Below are 21,344 nucleotides of genomic sequence, written 5' to 3' on the forward strand. Positions count from 1 at the left end.
CTAGTTCTGTGAAAAATGTCATTGGTAGGTTGGTAGGGATTGCATTGAATCTGTAGATTGCTTTGGGTAGTAGAGTCATTTTCACAATGTTGATTCTTCCAATCCAAGAACATGGTATATCTCTCCATCTATTTGTATCATCTTTAATTTCATTCATCAGTGTCTTATAGTTTTCTGCATATAGGGTTTTTTTCTCCTTAGGTAGGTTTATTCCTAGGTATTTTATTCTTTTTGTTGCAGTGGTAAATGGGAGTGATTCCTTAATTTCTCTTTCAGATTTTTCATCATTAGTGTATAGGAATGCAAGAGATTTCTGTGCATTAATTTTGTATCCTGCTACAGTAGTTGATTAGCTCTAGTAGTTTCATTCATTGATTAGCTCTAGTAGTTTTCACTGATTAGCTCTAGTAGTTTTCTGGTAGCATCTTTAGGATTCTCTATGTCTAGTATCATGTCATCTGCAAACAGTGACAGCTTTACTTCTTCTTTTCTGACTTGGACTCCTTTTATTTCTTTCTCTTCTCTGATTGCTGTGGCTAAAACTTCCAAAACTCTGTTGAATAATAGTGGGGAGAGTGGGCAACCTTGTCTTGGTCCTGATCTTAGTGGAAATGGTTTCAGTTTTTCACCATTGAGAACGATGTTGGCGGTGGGTTTGTCATATATGGCCTTTGTTATGTTGAGGAAAGTTCCCTCTATGCCTACTTTCTGGAGGGTTTTTTATCATAAAACTGTGTTGCATTTTGTCAAAAGCCTTTTCTGCACCTATTGAAATGATCATATGGTATTCCACCTTCATTTTTTAATATGGTGTATCATATTGATTGATTTGCATATATTGAAGTATCCTTGCATTCCTGGGATAAACCCCACTTGATCATGGTGTATGATCCTTTTAATGTGCTGCTGGATTCTGTTTGCTAGTATTTTGTTGAAGATTTTTGCATCTATGTTCATCAGTGATATTGGCCTGTAGTTTTCTTTCTTTGTGACATCTTTATCTGCTTTTGGTATCAGGGTGATGGTGGTCTCGTAGAATGAGTTTGGGAGTGGTCCTCCCTCTGCTATATTTTGGAAGAGTGAGAAATATAGGTGTTAGCTCTTCTCTAAATGTTTGATAGAATTAGACTGTGAAGCCATCGGGTCATGGGCTTTTGTTTGTTGGAAGATTTTAAATCACAGTCTCAATTTCAGTGCTTGTGATTGGTCTGTTTATATTTTCTATTTCTTCTTGGTTCAGTCTCTGAATGTTGTGCTATTCTAAGAATTTGTCCATTTCTTCCAGGGTGTCCATTTTACTTCCATAGAGTTGCTTGTAGTAATCTCTCATGATCCTTTGTATTTCTGCAGTGTCAGTTGCTACTTCTCCTTTTTCATTTCTAATTCTATTGATTTGAGTCTTCTTCCTTTTTTTCTTGACGAATCTGGCTAATGGTTTACCAATTTTGTTTATCTTCTCAAAGAACCACCTTTTAGTTTTATTGATCTTTGCTATTATTTCCTTCATTTCTTTTTCATTTATTTCTGATCTGATCTTTATAATTTATTTCCTTCTGCTAACTTTGGGGTTTTTTTGTTCTTTCTCTAATTGCTATAGGTGTAAGTTTAGGTTGTTTATTTGAGATTTTTCATGTTTCTTGAGGTATGATTGTATTGCTATAAACTTCCCTCTTAGAACTGCTTTTCCTGCAACCCATAGGTTTTGGGTTGTTTTGTTTCCATTGTCATTTCTTTCTCGGTATTTTTTGATTTCCTCTTGGATTTCTTCAGTGACATCTTGATTATTTAGTAATGTATTGTTTGGCCTCCATGTGTTTGTATTTTTTTACAGATTTTTTTCCCCTGTAATTGATTATCTAGTCTCATAGTGTTGTGGTCGGAAAAGATACTTGATACAATTTCAGTTTTCTTAAATTTACCAAGGCTTGATTTGTGATCCAAGATATGATCTATCCTGGAGAATGTTCCATGAGCGACTGAGAAGAAAGTGTATTCTGTTGTTTTTGGATGGAATGTTCTATAAATATTAAGTCCATCTTGTTTAATGTATCATTTAAAGCTTGTGTTTCCTTATTTATTTTCATTTTGGATGATCTGTCCATTGATGAAAGTGGGGTGTTAAAGTTCCCTGCTATGATTGTGTTACTGTCAATTTCCCCTTTTATGGCTCTTAGCATTTGCCTTATATATTGAGGTGCTCCTATGTTGGGTGCATAAATATTTACAATTGTTATATCTTCTTCTTGGATTGATCCCTTGATCATGATGTAGTGTCCTTCTTTGTCTCTTGTAATAGTCTTTATTTTAAAGTCTATTTTGTCTGATATGAGAATTGCTACTCAGGCTTTCTTCTGATTTCCACTTGCACGGAATATCTTTTTCCACCCCCTCACTTTCAATCTGTATTTGTCCCTAGGTCTGAAATGGGTTCTTGTAGACAGCATATCTATGGGTCTTGTTTTTGTATCCATTCAGCCAGTCTCTGTCTTTTGGTGGGAGCATTTAATCCACTTACATTTAAGGTAATTATCGATATGTATGTTCCTATTCCCATTTTCTTAAATGTTTTGGGTTTGTTATTGTAGGTGTTTTCCTTGTCTTGTGTTTCTTGCCTAGAGAAGTTCCTTTAGCATTTGTTGTAAAGCTGGTTTGGTGGTGCTGAACTCTCTCAGCTTTTGCTTGTCTGTAAAGGTTTTAATTTCTCCATCACATCTGAATGAGATCCTTGCTGGGTAGAGTAATGTTGGTTGTAGGTTTTTCTCCTTCATCACTTTAAGTATATCCTGCCACTCCCTTCTGGCTTGCAGAGTTTCTTCTGAAAGATCAGCTGTTCACCTTATGGAGATTCCCTTGTGTGTTATTTGTTGTTTTTCACTTGCTGCTTTTAATATTTTTTCTTTTTATTTAATTTTTGATAGTTTGATTAATATGTGTCTTGGCGTGTTTCTCCTTGGATTTGTCCTGTATGGGACTCTCTGCACTTCCTGGATTTGATTAACTATTTCCTTTCCCATATTAGAGAAGTTTTCAACTATAATCTCTTCAAATATTTTCTCAGTCCCTTTCCTTTTCTCTTCTTCTGGGTCCCCTATAATTCGAATGTTGGTGTGTTTAATGTTGTCCCAGAGGTCTCTGAGACTGTCCTCAATTCTCTTCATTCTTATTTCTTTATTCTCTCTGCAGTAGTTATTTCCACTATTTTATATTCCAGGTCCCTTATCTGTTTTTGTACCTCAGTTATTCTGCTTTTGATTCCTTCTAGAGAATTTTAAATTTCATTTATTGTGTTGTTCATCATTGTTTATTTGCTCGTTAGGTCTTCTAGGTCCTTGTTAAACGTTTCTTGTATTTTCTCTGTTCTGTTTCCATGATTTTGGATCATCTTTACTATCATTACTCTGAATTCTTTTTCAGGTAGACTGCTTATTTCCTCTTCATTTGTTTGGTCTGGTGGGTTTTTACCTTGCTCCTTCATCTGCTATGTGTTTCTCTGTCTTCTCATTTTGCTTCACTTACTTTGTTTAGGATCTGCTTTTTGCAGGCTGCAGGTTCATAGTTCCCATTGTTTTTGGTGTTTGCCCCCAGTGGCTGAGGTTGTTTCAGTGGGTTGTGTAGGCTTCCTGGTGGAGGGGACTAGTGCCTGTGTCCTGGTAGATGTGGCTGGATCTTGTCTTTCTGGTGGGCAGGTCCACGTCTGGTGGTGTGTTTTGGGGTGTCTGTGTCCTTATTATGATTTTAGGCAGCCTCTCTGCTAATGGGTGGGTTTGTGTTTCTGTCTTGCTAGTTGTTTGGCATAGGGTGTCCAGCACTGGAGCTTGCTGGTCGTTGAGTGGAGCTGGGTCTTAGCATTGAGATGGAGATCTCTGGGAAATCTTTCACTGTTTGATATTACGTGGAGCTGGGAGGTCTCTGGTGGACTAATGTCCTGAACTCTGCTCTCCCACCTCAGAGGCACAGGTCTGACACCCGCTGGAGCACCAAGACCCGACACCTGCTGGAGCACCAAGATCCTGTCAGCCACACGGCTCAGAAGGAAAGGGAAAAAGAAAGAAAGAAAGAGAGAGAGGGAGGGAGGGAGGGAGGAAGGAAGGAAGGAGCGTTAAAAACTATACTAAAAAAAAAACAAAACAAAAACGGTGAGACAGAACCCTAGGACACATGGTAATAGCAAAGCTATACAGACAAACTCACACCAAGGTATACACATACACACTCACAAAAAGAGAAAAAGGAAAAAAGTATATATATCATTGCTCCCAAAGTCCACCACCTCTTGGGATGATTTGTTGTCTGTTCAGGTATTCCACAGATGCAGGGTACATCAAGTTGGCTGTGGAGATTTAATCTGCTGCTTCTGAGGCTGCTGGGAGAGATTTCCCTTTCTCTTCTTTGTTCGCACAGCTCCTGGGGTTCAGCTTTGGATTTGGACCCGCCTCTGCGTGTAGGTCGCCTGAGGGCGTCTGTTCCCCGCTCAGACAGGACGGGGTTAAAGGAGCAGCTGCTTCGGGGGCTCTGGCTCACTCAGGCGGGGGGAGGGCGCGGTACGGAGGAGGCGGGGCGACCCTGCGGCGGCAGAGGCCAGCGTGACGTTGCACCAGCCTGAGGCGCGCAGTGCGTTCTCCCGGGGAAGTTGTCCCCGGATCACGGGAGCCTGGCCGTGGCGGGCTGCACCGGCTCCCAGGAGGGGCGGTGGGGAGAGTGACCTGTGCTCGCACACAGGCTCCTTGGTGGCGGCAGCAGCAGCCTTAGCGTCTCATGCCCGTCTCTGGGGTCCGCGCTGATGGCCGCGGCTCGCGCCCGCCTCTGGAGCTCGTTTAGGCGGCGCTCTGAATCCCCTCTCCTCGCGCACCAGGAAACAAAGAGGTAAGAAAAAGTCTCTTGCCTCTTGGGCAGCTCCAGACTTTTTCCGGGACTCCCTCCCGGCTCGCCGTGGCGCACTAGCCCCTTCAGGCTGTGTTCACGCCGCCAACCCCAGTCCTCTCCCTGCAATCCGACCGAAGCCCGAGCCTCAGCTCCCAGCCCCGCCCGCCCCGGCGGGGGAGCAGACAGGCCTCTCGGGCTGGTGAGTGCTGCTCTGCGCCGAACCTCCGTGCGGGAATCTCTCTGCTTTGCCCTCCGCACCCCTGTGGCTGTGCTCTCCTCCGTGGCTCCGAAGCTCCCCCCTCCACCACCCGCAGTCTCCGCCCGCGAAGGGGCTCCTAGTGTGTGGACACCTTTCCTCCTTCACGGCTCCCTCCCACTGGTGCAGGTCCCATCCCTATTCTTTTGTCTCTGTTTTTCTTTTTTCTTTTGCCCTCCCCAGGTATGTGGGGAGTTTCTTGCCTTTTGGGAAGTCTGAGGTCTTCTGCCAGCGTTCAGTAGGTGTTCTGTAGGAGTTGTTCCACATGTAGATGTATTTCTGATGTATTTGTGGGGAGGAAGGTGATCTCCACGTCTTACTTTTCAGCAATCTTGAAGGTCTCTCTCCTTAACTAGCTTTAATGGTAATTTTTACTGTGAGTAAACATGAATGATACATGTGCTGTTTGTAGAAACACTTTGTTTCTTTTTTTAAAATAATTTAGTATGTGTTTTGTGTTTTTATAAATTTATTTATTTATTTATTTATTTTTGTCTACGTTGGGTCTTCGTTGCTGCGCGTGGGCTTTCTCTAGTTCTTTCGAGCTGGGGCTACTCTTCATTGTGGTGCACGGGCTTCTCATTGCGGTGGCTTCTCTTGTTTCAGAGCACGGGATCTAGGTGCACGGGCTTCAGTAGTTGTGGCTCGTGGCCTCTGGAGCGCAGGCTCAGTAGTTGTGGTGCACGGGCTTAGTTGCTCCGCGGCATGTGGGATCTTCCCGGACCAGGGCTGGAACCCGTGTCCCCTGCATTGGCAGATGGATTCTTATCCACTGCACCACCAGGGAAGCCCTAAACACCTTGTTTCCATTTATCTGATGCAAGGGCAAATTCATGGTGTTTTTGAAAAATGAATCATCGAAAGTTTGGAGAATGTTCAGTCCAATTTAGTCAACAAATGAGAAAAGTGAGCTTCAGAGTGATAATTATTTTATTCAAGATAACTAGCACATGACCAAGGCAGAACGAGACCCTGTCCTTCTGACCACTTGCCCAAGCCGGTGTTTACCACTTTGGCGTTGTTCACAATAAGAGCATGTGTAATTACATTAAAAAGGAATGTTTAAGCAACAGTGCTGAAAAGGAGAATATAATATGGATGGCAGGAAAGTATTTTTAAGACATTCTCAAAGCAGATGTTAACAGCCAGCAGGCACGGCCCAGCCCTGGATGTTCTCGGAGGCTCACAGGGGAGTGAGACAAAATCAATTTCTTATTCTAGTCCCTCACTTCTATGCATTTAAATGTTCCTGCGGCAGCCTTAACATCTATAGTCCCTTTAATAGACAGCATGGGGCTTTGCTGGTGACGCAGTGGTTAAGAATCCACCTGACAATGCAGGGGACACGGGTTTGAGCCCTGGTCCAGGAAGATCCCACATGCCGCGGAGCAACTAAGCCTGTGTGCCACAAATACTGATCCTGCACTCTAGAGCCCGCAAGCCACAACTACTGAGCCCGCGCGCCTAGAGCCTGTGCTCCGCAACAAGAGAAGCCACTGCAATGAGAAGCCCGTGCACCACAACGAAGAGTATCCCCTGCTCGCCGCAACTAGAGAAAGTCTGTGTGCAGCAACGAAGACCCAATGCAGTCAAAAATAACTAAACAAATAAATAAATTTATTTAAAAAAAAAATAGACAGCATGAACTTTTGTTTCGTTTTCGTGGTCTGTATTTTTGTGATTTGTTTTCAGCACACAGATAGATAGTACCCTGGAGCATTCCTCTAGAATATGTAAAGATAAGGCAGGAGGATTAATTGTTCTCCCAAATTAGAGTTGGCAACATGGATAATTTAGGGAGTTAAAGTTTCAAGTACCATGTATTTATTTTTGTTTTTGTTTTCATCACAGGAAATAGAAAGAGAGGGATCTGGGGCATGATGTTTATTTAATCTAAAAGGACAGCCACTTAAAAACATACAAAGGACTTTTTCCTGGCAGTGTTGTTTTTACAGCTCAGAAGATGCTGTTTTATATTTGACCTCCACTCTGGTTAAAGAAGGGCAAATTGTTCCTCCTCAAAAGTTTTTGAAGGTTTTCAAGATGGATTTAAAATATTTTGACTTTTAAATTACGCAGTTTTTCCCAAAACTTTTTAAAAGCCAATTCAGGATCAGCTCCCCCTGTTCCAACGCCAAAGGAAGATTAAAATAATAACTCACACAGATGCCCACACTACCCGAAAATGTGTACTTTGGGAAGTTAGGTGTTAAGTACAATTTGAACATAAGTGCAGAGAGTCTTCTACTAAAAAACTTTTACAAAAGTCACCATGGTCCCATTTGACATTACCCAAGTCAGGAGCTGTCCCTCTGGTCAGTGACTCTGTAGGAATAACCATGGGAACTGCTTCGTGATAAAGATCTTGCTTCCTATTTCAGAAGCTCTGAACACCAAAGATAAAAGCTATCTCATTTTCACTTGCTTTTAAGACACTGAAAATAGGGACTTTCCTGGTGGTCCAGTGGTTAAGAGTCCGTCTTCCAGTGCATGGGATGTGGGTTCAATCACTGGTCGGGGAACTAAGATCCCACATGCCGCAGGGTAACTAAGCCTGCGTGGTGCAACTACTGAGCCCACACGCTCTGGAGCTCGTGTGCCACAACTAGAGAGAAGCCTGTGTGCCGCAATGAAGAGCCCGCACACCGCAACGAAAGATCTCGCGTGCTGCAACCAAGACCCGACGCAGCCATAAATAAATAAATAAATATATAAATAAATATTTTTAAAAACCTGAAAATAACTTTTAAAAGTATATGGTAGAAAGCTGACCCTATATACTGTGTATATATATGTGTATAGATAGCTATAGATATTAAGAAGCTGACCTTTGATTATCATTCAACCTTTTCTGTTGGGAAATATGACTGAGGACTCTGAGGGACAGTCCATTGGAGACTGTGGTCTGAAATCCTGCATCATCTACCCAGAACTGAGAAAGAGAAAAAATGTTTTGAAGAAAAATTCCACAAGAAAGAAAAAAAGTGGAAAACCGTGTGTATGAGGCATTCACTGTCACCGTTCCCCCTCCATTGGCTGGGCCCCTTGCCAGGTCCCAGACACACTGCTCAGCGGCCAGGATGTGCCGGTGAGCAGGGCAGACGCTGCCCGGCCTGCTTGGAGCTTAGTCTACTGGTGACGGGAGACAGACAAGTAAAGGAGTGGCGGTGACAAGGTGTGGTAAGCCTCCTGGTAGGGCAGAGCGTCTCAGCCTGACGGCACAACAGAGTCATGTAAGGGGTAACTGAATCTAAACCTGTGGGGGTAAAACGCACACTCTGTAGTGGTGTGGACTCTGCACAGGGGATGCGACGGGTGGTCCAGGTAGGGCGGCTACAGGAGCAGGTGTTCTCAACACTTAGAGGGTGTCAGCTACCCACACGTTGCTGGGCTCCACCCGCAGAACCTCTGATTCATAGGTCTGGGGTGGGGAGAGGCCAGGAAACTGCAGTTCTAACAAGTACCTAGGTAATGCTGATCTTGTGAATTTGGGGACCACATGCTGAGAGCTGCTGAGGTAGTAACAGTTACTCTAGTTCAGGGAGCTGAACTGAGTTTCCAAGAGGGAGTGATGTCTAAGGTAAACTGTGAAGGCTGAGTGGGGCTCAGGGAGGTGTGTGATGACCCACGAGCGTGTGAGTGAGTGTGCGGGGTGGACACGAGAAGCTCGAGGACATGTGTCATGGAGACGGAAAAGCAGAGCAGGGTCTGTAAGAGCTGAACCAGTGTTCGGCATAATTGGCTTCAGCCAGGTCATGAGGTCAGCGTAGCCCCATTCCAGAGTCCAGGGTGTATTTTAAGAGACATGAGTAAACGGGTAGAATGTGGTCAGATTTGTGTTTTGTAAATTTGCTGCAAGTCCATTTCTGGATGTGGGTTGAAGGTGGGCAAAAGTGGAGAAAGTCTAGCTAAGGAGCAGTTTTCCAGTAAAAGAGATGATCGTTTGCACACGGGTGGTGGCAGAGTGGGGAGGGAGAGAAAGGGACCGATCCCTGAGGTGTGTGGCACAGACTAAATAGGACTTGGTGACCAATGTAAGGTGGACGTTGGAGGTGGCGAGGAGTGAAGCCTGGGGTGCATTTGGTTACTGGGGGTTAGCGATGCCGTTCCCACAGGGGTCAGAGTGGGAAGTGGTGGTAGCTTAGGAGTTTGGACACACTGCGTCTGGGTGCCTGGGAGACCTTTAAATGGAGAGGTCTGGGAAGCAGGTAGATGTGTGGTTGGAGATCATTTGCATGTGTGTGTGGGGTTATCAGCATAGAAGTGACACCTGAAGACATAATTAATGACACCCAGGGGGACTAGAGAGGGAGAGAAATTGAAAGAGGCATGGGTCATGGGTCACGGGTTTCAGGGCTGAGGTTGTGATGGTCATGTCCACTGTGGGATAAACGACTGCTGTTCACTCACAGGTGTCAGAAGTGGGATTGAGTAAATGAGTTAAGAGAGAGGTTCTGAGCTGTCTGCCTATGGATGACATGAGAGTGCAATGAGAGTGCATCCTCCTGTTCTGTCCAGGAGAGGTGCCATCATCTTGTTTCCCTCCCTGTAGCTGGGGGACAGCAGCGGGAGCCCCGCAGGCTGGGGCAGCCGGGCCCAGGCAGGGTGGCCTCCGGGAGAGGGCAAGGCTACGCTGGGACGCTGAATCAGACATTGGGACATATCCAGCCCGGCTTCAGGTCTGCTCTGGATTGTGAGGAAACACTGCAGTCCTAAGGTCGTAGGCTGGGTGTAGCGAGGTGGGGAAGGTGATGGGGTGTCTCTTCGTCTTCACGTACGCACACGATCAGCTGTAATGTTTGTGACATACTCTCTGTTACCTGGCTTGAGCCAGTTCCTGTAGCCATAGGCGATATGGGCTTAAAATAAATAAATAAAAAGTTCCTACCCTGAAGGGACTTAGACAGCAGGGATTCGATAGACATTTTAAAATCCAGCATCTCAGGAACAACGCATAATGTAGTTGTAAACAACGTAGTTTGGTATAAACTGTATATAAATGAGTTAGCGCTGACACAAAAATACCCGCCACCTGTTTTTTCTAGCACTTTCATTCCCGTTCTGAAGAGGACACTGCCTCTAGAGAACCCCTGCCACACACATGCTCCAGCTACATAAAACACATCCCAGGGGGTCTGGGGTCCCGGTCCTTTTGAGCCCAGCCCTGTTCTGCCCAGAAGCAGCACCCAAGGAACACGAGAAGGGGGGCCCTCCCCCCTGCTTTTGTGAATCCCAACAAAGAGACACAGAAGAAAGAAACCTCTCCTTTAAAAAATTCTTTTCCTCCTTCCTTCTTTCCCTCACTGCCTCTCACCTTGTTCTTTCTTTCACTTTCTTCTTTTCTTGAGGGAGACACAAACTTAGTGTTATCATCTGAACAACTTCTCCTTCCAAATTCACTGCTGGTTTTCTATATAATATATATATTTCCCCCCCAGGGGGAGGCTAGGGGAATATTCCTCACTGTTTCACCTGCTGTGATTTAGGCTACAGGCCAAAAGCCAGCAGAACCTGCTGAGAAACAGAACTGGGTACGGAGGTGAAGATCAACAAGCCATTTTTGCTCCTGTTTTGAAGGACCTATCCATTGACAATGTTAGAATATGCCTCAGTGGTTTTAAAACATCTCTCTTTGCAGACTTGATACCATCCTTCTCTATCAAACTTAGCATGGCAAATATTTCAAACTGCAGTGTTAATCCACTCTATCAAATTTATAGCGTGCTAATTAATAAGCTGTAACACATCTCTACTAATTGCCATCTTATTTGTGTGTTACAAGAAGCCCTGATTGGGGAGAATTAAATACAATGAAAGACCTTCTATTTTTACCGCTGTTTGCCTTTTCCCATCAGGCAGAACCTGATACTTATCAGCTCCTTGAAAAGCCTAAAGTGGCGCACGGCCTCTGAATATTCCTCCTCCACTAAGGTTTACTTGATAAATCTTATTTCTCAGCTTGGGACCCCTGTATGCCCAGTGCTTTACGTCCGAGTGGTCATCAATAACATAACTGGAGCCGACCCTGTCGCCAGGACTGGGTGTTGCTCGTGCACCCAACGTGCTCCGGGAAACATCTTCCCTGCCTGTCTCGGGTGTCGTCCCAGGATCCAAGAGGGCAAGAGAATGGACACATGCTCTTACCGTTATCATTGCCTTGCTTGATTTCCTCCGCTGTCCGATCAATCAACACGTACAAAGACCAGACCACGCAGGTGATGGCAATGACGTGGAAGGTGACAGAGCAGAATATCTTCCTCCTCTCGCTCCTGGTCATCTGCAGTTTCTCCCACTGCAATTACAAAGGAATCACACGCAACTGAATCCCCAACCCGTAAATGTCGCTCCCCATTTATACCCCAGGCATAAATCATGAATCGAGGGAAAACACTGAAGAGTTGTCATTTTAGATGACACTATAATATTCACATAAGTCTTTGTGTTTGAAAAGATCTGAAATCATAACCCGTGGAGTTATAACAACTTAAGCATATATTAAAATGAAAAAAAAATTCCTATTCTCCAAATGAATTAAATTAGGTCATTCCTGGTTTGCTATCCTGTAGTTCCCTTGTCTGTAACACGAAGGGGCCAGTTTTAATATTGTACAATTTTCAGAAATCATTTCCACTCAGGTGTCTGCATATTACTTCTCTGTGGTCGTAGGTTATAAGCAGTAATACATAGTCTCTTCTTGGATTAATACATAACCTGATACAGTGTTGCATTCTTGAATGTGTCAATTTAACAAGTATTTGAATGGCTGAATGATATCTGTGAGAGAAAGTCAACATCTGTTCACAACTCTTCTCCTAGAAGACAAGTTTTATCCTCCCGGCAACGGGAGAAAGTCAGCTGCAACCCCTTTCAGAGCAGCCTTGCCTTTGCTGCTGCCACTACTGTCACAATCACTGTACCCGAGTCACACTCCTCAGGAAGTTGAGGGCGGTGCCCTCAGCCTGCGAGAGGGGGAGGGCCACAGTGTTTATAGTAGGAAGTCAAGGATTACATGAGGGAACATCTCCATTATTTACTTTGAAGTAATAGGCTCTCAAATGAAATTTTTGCTACCAAACAAAATTTTAATGCCTTGACAGCGACACTATCACTTGATTACAGTGTTAGGATTTGATCTTTATTTTTCTTTGCATATTTCTATAGGAAAATCAAACCACTATGATCTTATTAGATCATGGATTATTTCAGTAATCCATGATTCTTTACATTCATTTTTCTTAAAAATTGAAGTATAGTTGTTTTACAATATTGTGTTAGTTTCAGGTGTACAGCAAAGTGGTTCTGTTTTATATACATATAAATGTATATATATATTCTTTTTCAGATTCTTTTCCATTATAGATTATTACAAGATATTATATAGCTCCCTGTGCTATATAGTAGGTCCTTGTTGTTTATCTGTTTTCTATATAGTAGTGTGTATCTGTTAATCCCAAACTCTTAATTTATCCATTCTCCCACCCTATCCCCTTTGGTGACCAAAAGTTTGTTTTCTATTTCTGTGTGTCTATTTCTGTTTTGTAAATAGGTCCATTTGTATCTTTTTTTAGATTCCACATGTAAGTGACATCATACGATATTTGTCTTTGTCTGACTTCACTTAGTATGATAATCTCTAGGTCCATCCATGTTGCTGCAAATGGCATTATTTCATTCTTCTTTATGGCTGAGTAGTATTCCATTGTGTGTGTGTGTGTGTGTGTGTGTGTGTGTGTGTGTGTGTATGATATATATATCACATCTTCTTTACCCACTCCCCTGTCGATGGACATTTAGGCTGCTTCCAGATCTCGGCTAGTGGTGTGAATAGTGCTGCTACGATTCGTCACATTCTTTACCTGTTATGCTCTCGCTAAAAGCAGAACCCTTAGAGCTTCAGAAGGCACTCTCCCATCCCACCCCACCGTCATGCTCCCTGAAGCCTGGCTCTGCCACCAGCTCTGGGACATGGGTGAAGCCTTCGGTCTTTCCGGGCCCAGATGCCTCATTTTCCTTAGAGTCAGAGGTGTGATGGACAGGTGTGGTGGAGAATACACTCCTCTCCTTTTCCTGCACTAACAGACTAAACCTCTGAGGCTGGCACTGGGCCAGCTGAAGCTGCTTTCCCACCTTCCTGGCAGAGGTGACAAGGACTGCTTCCTACCGGTGAGATGTGAGTGGCTATCTCCTGGGATGCTGAGTTTTTGTCTTCCTGACCCAGGAATTGCCCCTTCCTCTTTCATTTTCTCTTCTTTGCTATTAATGAGGAGTTCCTAATTAATGGTAAAAGTCCCAACAGTCATCTTGCAACCTTGAGGAAAAGCCTTGAGAATCGGAGAGACCTCAGCCAATCGGCCACAGCTCACTTCCGGCTGCCCGTCATATGCGAGGGAAAGAAAGCCCTGTCTGGCTGAGCCGTTATTTCTCAGGACTCTGGTCCTCGCTGTCAGAGGCCATTCCTGATAGGATCAAATAGAAACCTCCTAACTTCCCTTCCGGTCTGAATGTGAAGGTCCTATCATTTCATTTGTAAGAGAGCACAATGCTTAAAGTCTGATCATGACCCTCTAGAAAGCTTCTTAAACATTTTAGAGAAAGGAATGTTTTCTTTACAAACACTATCCGTTCCTCTCTTACTGCCCGGGTAATCGTCACAGAGTTTTCCTTACAGAGTCTGTTAGAGCCAACTAACCATTCGTACCTCATCTTGGACTTTCTTTTCCAACAAACTATATTTTATATATTATTCTAAGTAAATAATGGAAAACCTTAGTAATGAAGCTACGGGGAAACCAGATGCTTCAATCTAAAATCTATTTTTAATTAATCAATATTGAATTGAGAAGATTTCAGGATGTGCATCTTAGCTTTTATCAAAGCTTCACATCATAGGTGTGAAAGATTGATTTTTAAAATTTCATTTTGTTATTGATTTATTATGATGTTAATCTGAATAATTTGTGTGATTATAGAACAGAACATTATTGTTTGGCAATAGCATTTTGTGATTTAATAACTATTTCTTGGATTACCTCAGTATCCAGTATGATCAGATAAAAAGTGCACGATGGTGCAGAAGGGCAACTTTCCATGTTCAAATTTCCTAAACGTTCCAAGCAGATGGCGATACCTTCATACTAAAATATCCATACCAAATCAACCCTCACTTGTAAGTCTGGCTTTGGAAAAAACGCTTAAAAAGTGAATCTTCTTCAATCTAAGGAGCATTTTGATGAAGTGGCTGAAGCACATTCTTTAAAAGTAATGAGCCTCAAATAGAAAAATATCAGCGGCGCTGATAGGGATGAACCAAACTCCTTTTAGCTCCAGACAATAGAAGTTCTGAAGCTGTCACTTCCTAATCTCAGCAGCGTTTTATGGAGTGTAAAAGGACCAGCAAACGTTGCTACTTTCCTTTAGAAATCCTCGCAGGGACCACTCAGGAATTCACCAGACAGCACACGAGTAAACGCGGTACCACAGCGCCCTCGTCCGGGCGATCATATCACTGCACACGATACCCAGCGCCAGGCATCCGCAGAAACGTCAACAATTTCATAAAATGTTCGTCCACATTTTTGTACTTTCAGGTTTATATACAAAGTTTGAATAAGTTTTGCAAGCCCCACAGTGAGAAGTGGATCGGGAAGGCAAAGATAGAAATCTTATTTTAACAAAGTTGTCACGAAAGGGCAAATACTAATTTATTATTTGGGATGCTAAAATTCAACACCATCAGTTCGCAAAAGATTTTGTGATGGCACAGCGCTGATCTGCACAAATGCACATAGCATCGGGCTTCCCTGCCCAGCTGTATAAAGTAATGTGTGCTTATGCCCACAGACCACGTGTCCGTTGTGAAACGCCCCCCCCCCCACCTGTGGAGCGTTAAGAGAAGCCTCCTGGGTGCTCAGTTTTAAGGGGACGCGTCTCTGCAGGGGGTCTCAGAGGAGCTGGTGGAAGTGACCAGAAGCAGCAGCGCGGGAGGGGGGGGCCGCACAGTCGCTCGAGCGCCTGGGCCTCTTTCCTCGCCAGCCCTTGCCCTCCTCGGCCTGCTCGTTCCCTTCACCTGCAACACCAGCTTCGCAATCTTAGCGCCCGGGACCTCACTTCCCTTTACAGGATCCCTGGGTCTCTGGCACCTGTTTTACCGTCCTTAGCCTTTGATCCCTTATCCAGACCCCTCAACGACAGAGAGAATTGAACAGAACTCCGTTATTCAACTTAGAAATATACAATTAGATTGTTCTGAAAAGACTTCCAAATTGGAGCCAAAATTGATGCAGATACTGTTTCTGTGAAATTCTCCATTTGCTCTAGCGAGATGAAACTGAGCGAGTTTTCTAATTTAAATTACTTGTATTTGCCTTCTGTCCTAAAATATAAATTCAAAAGCACTGCCTAATGAGAATGCTTTTTTAATGTATTTTTTGTTGAAGTATAGTTGAATTACAACATTGTGTTAATTACTGTGGTACAGCAAAGTGACTCAGTTATACATATATATACATTCTTTTTTAAATATTCTTTTCTATTATGGTTTATCACAGAATATCGAATATGGTTCTCTGTGCTATACAGTGGGAGCTTGTTGTTTATCTCTGGGGCAGAGGTTCTTAAAGAGCTTCCCTGGGGCATCAGCATCAACATGGGACTTGTCAGTGTGACATTAATGAAAGAAGGAGGCCATCTGGCTGAGGTGGCTCAGTGCCTGGGCGCCCACATGAACAAACCAAAATCTAAGCCTCTAGATGTCTCACAATGGACACCAGTCAGAAAGTGTACACGATGCGAGCTGGTCCCTCAACAGAATTACAAATAACCAGGTACACAGATCGCCTGGTTTTCTTGCTAAGAGTCAAAACCTCAAATGTGACATCCATAAATGTTCTGTGGGTCTACCGCAATCTCCTGGAAAAACTCTTCCCCCCCCCCCCCCATAGTGTTCTGTTCCCTTTTGGTCCACCAATAATTACTACTTAGCATCGTTCATGCATGGTCCCACGTGAAGGGGTATTATACATTTCTGATTGAATGCAGCTCCTCTATTATTTCCCTTGGTAACAGGACAAGAGGAAATGGCCTCACGCTGCAGCAGGGGCTGGGACCCACATCCAAAGAACTCGCAAGCAGGAACAGTGAGTGTGGGCCACATGCAGTGAACCCGTGAAGTCTCCCGCTGAAATGTAACTATGGGATTGACAGCTCTGATTGCAGGACATTTGGAGCACATGTTGATCTGGAGTTGGGGGAAGTAGTCATTGACATGCAGGGCAGGAAAGATAACACTGCAAGCAAGTGGCGGTCTTACTGAAAAGTGGTTTACAAATTTTCCCAATAAGAAGAGGAATACCTGGGAACATGGAATCAATGGCTTCATTTGCTACCACCCTTGGCATCCAGAACTACTGAGTAATGGGTATTACCTGGACAAGGAGGGAATAATAATACAGATTCTTCAGCTCTGGGAGTCCTTATAAGTAGAAGTAGTTTTCAGCCTTGGCTGTCTAACAGAAGCCTCTGGGCAGGTAAGGTCCCAGCACACATACCAGACCTCACCGACTCCATCACCAAGAGCACACTTGGTCCGTGGTCCAAGCACGTCTGCTAAAAATGAGGGCCCTGCCACTACGTGCAGTGTGCCCTGGGCTGGGTTACTTTAATCCTCTGTCCTTCCATTTCCTTACCTGTAAAAAGGTGATAAGAATAGTATCTACAGCAGCCACTATGGAGAAAAGTATGACGTTTCCTCAAAAAACTAAAAATAGGGTTGCCATATGATCCAGCAATCCCACTCCTGGGAATACAGCTGGAGAAAATGCTAATTAGAAAAGACACATGCACCCCAATGTTCATTGCAGCACTATTTATAATAGCCAAGCCATGGAAGCAACCTAAGTGTCCACTGACAGATGAATGGATAAAGAAGATGTGGTACAGATATACCATGGAATTAGCCATAAAAAAGAATGAAATAATGCCATTTGCAGCAACATGGATGGACCTAGAGATGATCATACTAAGTGAAGTAAGCCAGAAAGAAAAAGACAAATATCATATGATATATGATTATATGTGGAATCTGAAAAGTGATACACATGAACTTATTTATAAGACAGAAACTGACAGTCATAGAAAACAGAATTATGGTTACCATATTTTATCTATGAAATCGATAAACAAGGTCCTACTGTACAGCACAGGGAACAATATTCAATATCCTATAATAAACCATCATGGAAAAGAATGTGAAAAAGGATGTGTATGTATATGTATAACTGAATCACTTTGCTGTACACCAGAAACCAGCACAACATTGTAAATCAACTCTACTATACTCCAATTAAAAAAAGAATAGTACGTACATTACAGGGTCAAGTTTAAGTGAGTTAATGCACATAGTGAGAAGGGCATCAGGCACTTGGAAAGAATTCAGCGAACGGTTATCATAACTTGGACCTTGCAGCACCACAGCACCTCAGCCAGTTAGCCTCTGGTTGCTTTTACCTTCATGTTGATACCATCACTGGAGGATGAGGAAGGGATGAGTTGGGATTTGGTCATTTTGCAGACTTAATGCAGTCGAAGCGCCCCACCCCCATCTATTTTCCAAGTACAAATAGATTTTTCTGAATATTGACTCTCACAGCAGAGAAATACAGTTTGTTTGTGTTAACTGTTTATACAAAGAAGGGCAAGTGGATGAATTACTGTGCATATCCTAGGTGGACTCTCTTGTTGAAAGACTGCACAACAATACACTCTTTATTGTTAGGACTGGAGAATATATCACAGGTTGCAGTGTACGTCCCAGTAACTTCTCATTCTTTTTGTCTGGAAATTCAAATCAAAATGTTATGTTAAAGCCACCTAAAGAAATACTGTTTTCGGTGACAGTTTTCACAGAAGGTTAAAGGGACTCAAATATTCCACATAAACCGCAGCACTGATGCGAGCGTGCGGTTATAACTGTGTCTTCCCCGAGTAACGTAATCCACGAGAGGCAGCCTGGTGGGAAACGTGCTCCAGGGCCGCTGTTCTGCCTTCGGGATCGCAAAACCCAAGCAGCTACCTGAGAATGGATCAGTGAAGAAATGGCTCTTTTTCCTCAAAGGTAATTCACTTGGATTTCTATACATAATGACTCTTACTGTTTGCTTTTCAAAAACATGTTTTGAGGCCAGCTGACACAACAGGGCTTTACCCAGAGATCTCCCATCATTTTACAGGATTCACAGTGGTACCTGGAACGGGTCCATTGAGTAGAAAGGTAGGGGGTGTTATAGTAGGGCCAATTCCACTTGTAACAAAAATCCGAGCATTACTGAAATATCATTTTAAAACTTGAGGAAAACGTGCACCTACTTAAAACAATAGCAGTAAAAATATACTGAATATATTTATATATATTGAATATATATATATATTCAGTATAATATATTTATATTATTTATATATATACTATATAATTATTATATTATATATCATATATATTATTAATTATATATTATTATTTATATATATTGAATATATATATATTATACAGATATATTATATTTGTCACATTCGTTTGCAATGGGATAATAAGTTCCTAAGAATTGCAACCAGCCCAGTGCTGGTGCAGAGATGTGTCAGCTACCTGATGAGAAACTGCCCAAATGCAAAGACACCAGTAGAAGCAGAGGCCAAGGGAACAGAAGATGTTGTGAAGAGCCTGGGTGGCAGGGGGTGTGGGCGGGCAGCGGGGGTCCGAGGTGGCGGGAAGGGAGAGGAGCACATTGGGACATTCAGGTGGGAAAGGCTGGAAGCGCTCTGCTGAGAGAGGCCCTGGGGTGAAGTGACAGGAGGCAGACCCTCGGTTCTGGCACCGTGGATTAGAGCCTGCGCCAGGGAACCTCACCTGTCTGGCTTGGGGCGAGGAAACTACCTCCTAAACCCTCGTTTCCTGGTGGGTACAACTGGGATGTGAAACTATCCCTTGTAAAGGGTTGTCGTTAGAATTATGTGAGAACCATATCCATACACAGTCAGCACTTCGTAAGCCGTCACGTAAATCAGGGGTCTTTAGCTGGTTCACGAAACAAAGTTTCATGCAGTTCACAGATGTTTAATTAGGCCCATAGTGGGCTTTATAAAATTATAATTATTCTTGAATTCCTTGAAATGTAACAAACTCAGTTTGCTTTAGTCTCCACCACTGTCTTTGGTTTACACCCTGCCCACCCACTCATCTGTGTCACCTGCTTGGTGCCTGTGGGCAACTGAATTTGTGACTCTGGAAGTGATAGCATCAGTAAGCAAAGTTCTTCAGTGAGATGGAAGCCACAAACAAAACAAAACACATCCAGAGCTTTCAGGATCTTGAAAAGAGCTGTCGATCGTAGAAGCCAACACGAGAGGTGTCAGAAGGGCCAGTAGGTTCTAAAGAGATGCCCAGAAGGGAGCAGTCAGGAAGATCCAAGTTATCGTATTGATTTGCTGGAACGAGTGTATTAGGAAACTGGTGTGTGAGAATATTAATCTTACAGGTGTAAATGGCCTAAAAATACTGTGGCCAGTAAATCCAAGGTTTCTAAAATATTTTAATAAAACAGATTAGCTATATTCAGCCAACTTGATCAGGATTAAATTTTTCTATCATATGTATGTATATTACACATTAAATGTATATCTAAATATATATGAATCTCATGTTCCTTGAAGCAATTTTTCTTATGAGCCTTTTCCTGATTTCCCATTGTTTCAAGGAGTTCATGAGAGATGGAATTTCCTAAAAGTTTTGAGCAAGGCATTTGTAATACAGAAAAACAATTTGCTGAGTGAAATCATCCACTAGAGGGTGCAAAAATATCACAGATGAAGGGATTATAGCGGAAAATATCGAAACGGACACAGGCTTATTTTATAGGTCTCTCTACAGGGGAGATATACAATGTGGTTCTGGGGAACATGTGCATTGGAATTGCTATGGTAATAGTTAAAAGGTGATTTCCTAGGCTCTGTCCAGATCCATATCTGGGGGTAGAACCTAGGTATCTGCATTCTTAATAAGCACTCCAAGTGATTTTTATGTGTGCTGAAGTCTGAGAATAACTTCCCTGAGAGGGAAAAAAAAACCCAGAGAAATATTTTAAAGAGGCGCTGTAATTTCTAATACTTTTTCGCGAGAGTGAAAATATACCACCCAGCCCATATCTGGGTTGACTAACATGTTGTCATGTAAGAACACAAATTACTTAAAGAATTAATAGATGCATTTAAACAAAGTTACTTTAAAAATACTTAACCAAACTTGGTTGTCCGTTTTCCCTCAAAGGTTATGCTGAAAATATCATGTGGAACATTCTGGAAGCACTGTGAGTGTGTCACTGCTTCAGGCATGTTGAACCAGTGGAGAAATCTAGGGTGCTGAGTCCAGGGGATACTTAATTATAGGCTGAGACTTCAAAAAGAAAACAGGAAGACAGTTGGGCTACATCTCATAAGATGGCACGTCACCTCTTCCCCACAGAGTCAAGCCCTCGCCTGGGACTCTGGGACTCGCCCTGCCGTCCACGGTGTTCTCCCCAGAAGCCTGTTTCTCTTTAGTGAATATCCACAGTGCACATGGGGTGTTCACAGGCCAGGTACCAGCTTGTGCCTAAATGATCATAGCCTTGCACTTGAGGAGAAATTGCCTGTGTGCTAAGTAGAACCAGAGACTGGGAAATTAGAAGACTTTAAAAAGCCCCAGTTTTGAATTTGGAATTAACAGACACACTACTATATATAAAATAAACAACAAGGACCTATTGTATAACATAGGGACTGTATTCAATACCTTGTAATAACCTATAATGGAAAAGAATCTGTAAAAAGAACATATATATATATACCTGAATCACTTTGCTGTACACCTGAAACATTGTAAATCAACTCTACTTCAATAAAAAATATATATGTTTAAAAAAAGACCCATTTTACCTCCTCATTTTCTAGATGAAGAAACTGAGGCCAAGAGAACTGAATTGATTTACCCAGGGTAATACAGTAAGTTGTTAGTAGATTTTTTTTTTTCCTAGCTTTATTGGGTAATAGATTTTTATCATTCAGAAGCTAATTGCTGAAGCATCACAAAGTATCGGATATTTATTCTAGGTGTCAGGGAGCAAGGTAGTCAAGACTTCTTCTTTTATGAAGTTTACATTGGTGTCATAATTGTGGATTTTTCTGTATTTGTTGGAACAGC

General features: G+C 42.9%; 1 protein-coding gene across 2 annotated transcripts in view; it reads right to left on the reverse strand.

Moving 5' to 3' along the window:
* The window catches only part of MARCHF1 (membrane associated ring-CH-type finger 1), an 898,048-nt gene that overhangs the window by 7,929 nt on the left and 868,775 nt on the right, over positions 1-21,344 (reverse strand). For both annotated transcript variants that reach the window (XM_059922369.1, XM_059922368.1), the window contains one exon: positions 11,264-11,411. In XM_059922369.1, the coding sequence (XP_059778352.1) occupies positions 11,264-11,411 (148 nt within the window). The remainder of the gene's footprint in view (positions 1-11,263; positions 11,412-21,344) is intronic.

Source organism: Balaenoptera ricei, chromosome 5 (genome assembly GCF_028023285.1).
Source record: "Balaenoptera ricei isolate mBalRic1 chromosome 5, mBalRic1.hap2, whole genome shotgun sequence".
Classification (NCBI taxonomy): Eukaryota; Metazoa; Chordata; class Mammalia; order Artiodactyla; family Balaenopteridae; genus Balaenoptera; species Balaenoptera ricei.